Below are 7,500 nucleotides of genomic sequence, written 5' to 3' on the forward strand. Positions count from 1 at the left end.
GGGTCCCAGTCGATCTGGTCAGTGGAACAGCTCATGAAATTAATGTGCAAGTGGTTGAGCACTCCACAAACATGCATACCCTGAATGTAGTCCTCGGGGAAATTCAGCATGACACAGAATGTGATGAGGATGGCCCTTTGAAATACACTGAAACACTTGTGATGTTAGAAAGGATAGCAAGGAGGAGGAGATGATACGTCTGCGGGCCAGAGGCTGGAGCATAACTATGCTTGTTTAGATGGTTTGGGAGTTGGCTATGGATTGAGCAAATTGAGCTGAAAATTGCTGCCTGAGGGACATGAAATACTTGCATACCGATAGGTTACTAACTTTCTATAGAACTGAAAGATTAGTGTCACGGTACCATTTGTGGCGAGCTGGCAGAAACGTTAGCACGCCGGGCGAAATGCTTAGCGGTATTTCGTCTGTGTTACATTGTGAGTTCAAATTCCGCCGAGGTCGACTTTGCCTTTCATCCTTTCGGGGTCGATAAATTAAGTACCAGTTACGCACTGGGGTCGATGTAATCGACTTAATATCTATGTCTGTCCTTGTTTGTCCCCTGTGTTTAGCCCCTTGTGGGTAATAAAGAAATAGGTACCATTTGTGGTATAGTACCATTAATGGTATAGCGCCATTTATGTATTTGGTATGATGCAGTTGATACTCACACAAACACCCTAGAATCTACTCCCATCTCTTCCTGGGCCATTTGGTTTATCAGCATTGTTCCTTCTGCTGCAGCTACAATAGCCTCGAGCTTCTCTAACTTGAACTAGCAAACTGTTTGCCCTCTTTGTCAGGCCCACCCAAGATAATCAAATTTCCTCTCATTATGTTTCATTGCCTTGGTATACATGCTGGCATGGATTGGATGGTTTGACCAGGGCTTACGGCATGGTTTTCTATGGCTGGGTGCCCTTCCTAATGCCAACCAGTTTGAGAGTGTTATGGGTGGTTTTACATGCCACCAGCACAGGTACCTTTTTGCATGACACCGGTATCTGCTATGACTGTGATTTTGCACAGCTTGAGGGGTCTTCTTCTCAAGCACAACATAATGCCAAAGGTCTGGGCCGTTGCTTCTGTGGGGCCCAACACTCGAAAGGTGCTCAACCACTTTGCCTCCGTGAGGTCCAATGCTCAAAAAGTGATTTTTATGTGCCAAAAATTGGATGTTACAACGTGGAGGGGGAGGGTATCTTTTTATTACTGACAATGTGCCTTGAAACGAATTCAAGCTGTAAGCAGAAGCTTCCAATACATTGGTTTGATAAACACCTGAATGTTAAAAACAAGGTCATTTATTTATTTTTACATTCGTGGAAGGACTTTTATCTTTTTTCTTTTTCCATATCTACCCTAGTGTATCATAAACTGTTATTTGAAACTGTAATTCAATTCAAGAGACATCATTAATAAATTTTAAAATAAAATATATATTTTTCTACAAATTATCTGCAATCAAAGTCAGTCGGATATTTGTGTTAATCATTCTCTACAAAACCAATTAAAAATATTCTTTTTATTACATCATGCTCACCACAGCATCACTCTTTTCAGTTTTTCTCCCTAGCTCTAAAACATGATGAATCAGGATTAGGAGATAAGAGAAATAAAATTTTAAAAACCTAATTTTAAGTAAACTTACATTTCTTCTCTAAAACTTTTCAAGTGTTATCTATTTAGTTATTGTATTTATTCTTTGAGTTTCAACTTTGGTCTGAATTTAAATCATTATTGTTTTATATTACCATTTTTAAGTTTGTATATTCATTATAGTTTTTAGTATAAAAATGGCAATCAATAAAAGTAATATGTATATATTATATATATATATATATATATATATATATATATACACACATATATATACATATATATTATATTCTTGATCGGCATTTTTCAGATGATTAAGGTCCCTGTTAGTGTATATATTTGCATTTATGTGCATTGACTACACCATTAGAGCATCATTTTAGCTCTTATTTTTAGCAATGACGGTGTTCCTAATACCCTAATCACATATCAGTAACAGATATAATTCTCCTTTTTGCTAAAATATTGCAAACTGCTATTTATATTAATTTCATGTTTGTGTGTGTGTAAGTATAAATGTACTAATATTTGTTTTTTTAAGCGCTGGAATGTATATTGAACAATACAAATTAGATGATATTTTTTCAAATGCAGAATTGCCATTAGAACAGCAGAAATACTGGCTGAATTACCCTTACAAAGCTGGTTGTTGACAATTTTTTCTATGTTGTAAGGGTAATTTTCCCAGCATTTCTGCTGTTCTAATGGCAATTCTGCATTTAAAAAAGTATCATCTACTTTGTATTGTTTAATATATATATAATGTGTGTGTGTATGTGTGACTGTATAGTAAGAAGCTTGCTTGCCCACCACATGGTTCTAGGTTCAGGCCCCACTGGGTGTTCTCTGCTAAAGCCTTGTCTGAAACTAATCCTTGTGAGTGGAATTGATAAACTGAAAGAAGCCCATTGTGTGTGTGTGTGTGTGTGTGTTTGTCATCCATCACAACTTGACAACTGATGTCAGTTTGTTTATGTCCCTGTAAAAGAGACTGAACGAGTAAGTATCAAGCTTTCAAAAAATTAAGTATTGAGGTTGATTCATTCAACTGAAATTCCTCAAGGCTGTGTCCCAGCATGGCTACACTCTAATGACAAACAAACAAAAGATAAAGGATGTGTGTGTGTGTGTTGTAAATCCCTACAAGATAAAAAAAAAACAGCATGAAACAGTATTTAGTTCCATCTATTTATGTTTGCAGTTCAACTTCTTTCACTCAAAGCTTTTCACCTTTCATGGCTTTGATAGAATCAAGGCCTACTCAAATGATGGAATAGAATAAACTTGATTGAATCATCAGCCTCTGCCTAAACTAAAACTAAATGAAAGTGTGTATATGTGGGTTTATGCCTATGTAAAATAGATCTTGTTTTCCTCTCGTGGTACCCGTAATTGTTTTCTGCTTATTTTTTTCAGGTACTATATGTGCCTGGCCCTGATTATGACGTAATCAATAACACTTTGGAACCCTCTAGTCCAACTGCAATAAACATTCCTGAAAATGATTCACCAAAATTGGTAAGTTCTTTCTCTGTTTTGGGGTTGCCTCCTAAAAAGTCGGTCAGTCAGTCAGTCGATGGTCGGTCGAGAATTCAGCCACTCCCTCCTCATCAGATGTCATCGTTTCTGAGAGAAGAGAAACCCATGCTTTATACTTGTGAAATGATATGTTTATAACATATGGCGTGGGTTATATATATGTATGTATGTGTGTATATATATATATATATATATATATATATCCATGAATGGTGTGAAATTACAAAACTGAATGAAAATAATACTAGGATATATATATATATATATATATATATATATATATATATTATATACATACATTTATAGATATATACATACATTTATAGATATATATATACATATACATACATTTATATATATATATATATATATATATATATATATATATATATTTATGTCTTGTTTGTATTTCACTTGCAAAAATTCTTGATGTAAACTTTCATTTTAAAACTTGATCCTCTCAAGATACAAAATATATATATGTGTGTGTGTGTGTGTGTATAGGAGGGGTGTGTGTATGTATTGTATATGTTATGCCATCATCATCATTTATATATATATATACATACATACATACATACACATATGTATTAGCTTGTTCACTACACAACTGTGACTGTGTTAAGAAGCTGACTTCCTAACCATGTGGTCCCAGATTCGATCCCCCTGCACAGTACCTAGGGTAAGTGACCTCAACTATAACTCCATGCCAACAAAATCTTTGTGAGTGGATGTAGGTGTGAATGTGTTTGTGTGTCGTTTTGTCTTGACATCACATGATTGTTGTAAACAAGAGTCACCCACATACAAGTGGCGTTGTTCATTGAAAAACATGTCCAGCTCTTGGGAAATATTAGTTTGCCTGGAATCAGATGAGGTTTGATGACAAGAAGGGGGGGCATCAGGATGGGCAAGATCTGTCCCAACAAATTCCATTTGACCCTTGCAAGCATAGAAAAGTGGACTTTAAACTGATGATGATCGTATATGTTATATATGTTGCCATCGTATATTTATACACACAGTACACACACACATATAGTAAAATAAGGATACAGACAGAATCATGTACTTAGAAAGATATACACCAGGTAGGGTTGGATAAATCTGTAAATTGACAATTATCCATAGGCGCAGGAGTGGCTGTGTGGTAAGTAGCTTGCTAACCAACCACATGGTTCCGGGTTCAGTCCCACTGCGTGGCATCTTGGACAAGTGTCTTCTACTATAGCCCCGGGCCGACCAAAGCCTTGTGAGTGGATTTGGTAGACGGAAACTGAAAGAAGCCTGTCGTATATATGTATATATATATATGTGTGTGTGTGTGTTTGTCTCCCTAGCATTGCTTGACAACCGATGCTGGTGTGTTTACGTCCCCGTCACTTAGCGGTTCGGCAAAAGAGACCAATAGAATAAGTACTGGGCTTACAAAGAATAAGTCCCGGAGTCGATTTGCTCGACTAAAGGCGGTGCTCCAGCATGGCCGCAGTCAAATGACTGAAACAAGTAAAGAGTAAAGAGAGTCTGTTATTATTCATTTGATTATATATATATGTATGTACAAGGCGGCGAGCTGGCAGAATCGTTAGCGCGCCGGGTGTAGTGCTTAGCCGTATTTCGTCTGCCTTGACGTTCTGAGTTCAAATTCCGCAGAGGTCGACTTTGCCTTTCATCCTTTCGGGGTCGATAAATAAAGTACCAGTTTCGCACTGGGGTCAATGTAATCGACTTAATCCATTTGTCTGTCCTTGTTTGTCCCCTCTGTGTTTAGCCCCTTGTGGGCAATAAAGAAATATATATATATATATATATGTATGTATTATGTATATACGATGGGGTGCTGAAATGTTCCTGGCCTGAAGGGTATCACAAAAGGCCTGGTTGGGGGCCCAACCGTCTGAGTTCTTTTACTAGGCCTAAAAAAACTGAAGGACCACTGCAAAAAGTGTGTGAATCTGAGAGGAAAATATACTCTTTACTCTCTTACTTGTTCCAGTCATTTGACTGCGGCCATGCTGGAGCACCACCTTTAGTCGAGCAAATCGACCCCGGGACTTATTCTTTGTAAGCCCAGTACTTATTCTATCGGTCTGTTTTGCCGAACCGCTAAGTGACGGGGACGTAAACACACCAGCATCGTTTGTCAAGCAATGCTAGGGGGACAAACACACATATATACGATAGGCTTCTTTTAGTTTCCGTCTACCAAATCCACTCACAAGGCTTTGGTCAGCCCGAGGCTATAGCAGAAAACACTTGCCCAAGATGCCACGCAGTGGGACTGAACCCAGAACCATGTAGTTGGTTAGCAAGCTACTTACCACACAGCCACTCCTGCACCTATGTTGAATAAATTTATAATTAATTGATCATCCTGTGTTTACGCTTACCCCAAAGCCAGGAACTTTTTAGCACCCCTCATATATGTTTATGTATGATGGCCTTCCTATATAGTTGGTGGGGTGGCATCGACCAGTGGCGTAAAATGGCATCTGATAGTCTGGTTGATACAGTAATGTGTGTGTGTATAGGCATTCCTACACAAGTGTGCCCCACCCTCCAACTTTCTTTTCTCATAATTTGCAGAAAAATGGATATTTTTTTTAATGATGTACATTCTGATTATTTCGGAATTTGCTGTGAAAAAATTTTTTCTGGGGTGGTGGGGGAAAGAGATGATTCAGAAAATTCACACGAGTTGGCATTGTTTCCTCATATCTTTCAGAAAAAATGAGCGTTTTATTTTCTTTTGTAAATACCTTTCTGAGTGTATAATTACGATTATATTGGAATTTGATGTGGGAGTGGCTGTGTGGTAAGTAGCTTGCTTACAAACCGTATGGTTCCGGGTTCAGTCCCACTGCGTGGCACCTTGGGCAAGTGTCTTCTACTATAGCCTCGGGCCGACCAATGCCTTGTGAGTGGATTTGGTAGACGGAAACTGAAAGAAGCCTGTCGTATATATGTATATATATATGTGTGTATGTGTGTGTATGTCTGTGTTTGTCCCTCTAGCATCGCTTGACAACCGATGCTGGTGTGTTTACGTCCCCGTAACTTAGCGGTTCGGCAAAAGCGACCGATAGAATAAGTACTAGGCTTACAAAAAGAATAAGTCCTGGGGTCGATTTGCTCGACTAAAAGGTGGTGCTCCAGCATGGCCACAGTCAAATGACTGAAACAAGTAAAAGAGTAAAAGAGTAACGAATGCACAAACATGAATAATGACACACATTACACTTTTGTTTCGGAATTTTTCAAGTTTCATCTTGAAGAAGACGTTTGTAATGTGTCCCAGCATGTATGTGTAAGTTCACCATATATTCTCTTTCTTTCTCTTTTACTTGTTTCAGTCATTTGACTGCGGCCATGCTGGAGCACCGCCTTTAGTCGAGCAAATCGACCCCGGGACTTATTCTTTGTAAGCCTAGTACTTATTTTATTGGTGTCTCTTTTGCCAAACCGCTAAGTTACAGGGATGTAAACACACCAGCATCGGTCGTCAAGCAATGCTAGGGGGACAAACACAGACACACAAACACATATATATATATATATACATACATATATACGACAGGCTTCTTTCAGTTTCTGTCTACCAAATCCACTCACAAGGCATTGGTCGGCCCGGGGCTATAGCAGAAGACACTTGCCCAAGATGCCACGCAGTGGGACTGAACCCGGAACCATGTGGTTGGTTAGCAAGCTACTTACCACACAGCCACTCCTGCGCCTATTTCTTTTCTTTTTTTTCTTTTTAACTTATTAAATTCCTTTATAATCGTAAGGTATTTGTAGAAAATTTCAACCAGAATACCTATTTTTTCTGAAAGTTACGAGGAAACTAAGCTGGCGCATGTGAATCTTCCGAAACGCTTATCCCCAACCATGGAAAAACTATTCACCCACAAATTCTGATAAAATCTGAATCTATATTATCTGAAGCGTAGTTGTTAAAAGTTTCATTGAAAAATATCCATTTTTCTAGAACTTATGAAGCAACGATGTCGGAGTAGGGAGCACGTTTGTGTAGGTGTGCTTATATATTAGATGTGTCCGTGTGCACGCGTATATGTGTGTATATATATATATATATATATATATATATTATATATATATATATTAGAAGAAATGAGGTAATCAGAAGATCGGATGGTTCATATTTACAGATATTTATTTATATTTACATTTTTTACATATATATATATATATCATATCATTCAGATCATATGCTACGCCTACCGTGTGCCCTCGATGATATGATCTGAATATAGATATATATGTAAAAAATGTAATATATAAATAAATATCTGTAAATATGAACCATCCGATCTTCTGATTACCTCATTTCTTCTAATATAT

The 7,500-nt window shown here is 37.7% G+C and overlaps 1 protein-coding gene across 9 annotated transcripts in view; it reads left to right on the forward strand.

Moving 5' to 3' along the window:
- LOC115223775 (oxidation resistance protein 1) overlaps positions 1 to 7,500 on the forward strand; it is a 143,045-nt gene that overhangs the window by 3,979 nt on the left and 131,566 nt on the right. For all 9 annotated transcript variants that reach the window (XM_036512935.1, XM_036512941.1, XM_036512938.1 and 6 more), the window contains exon 2: positions 3,016 to 3,117. In XM_036512935.1, coding sequence (XP_036368828.1) covers positions 3,016 to 3,117 — 102 coding nt within the window. The remainder of the gene's footprint in view (positions 1 to 3,015; positions 3,118 to 7,500) is intronic.

The sequence above is a fragment of the Octopus sinensis genome, linkage group LG24, assembly GCF_006345805.1.
Source record: "Octopus sinensis linkage group LG24, ASM634580v1, whole genome shotgun sequence".
Classification (NCBI taxonomy): Eukaryota; Metazoa; Mollusca; class Cephalopoda; order Octopoda; family Octopodidae; genus Octopus; species Octopus sinensis.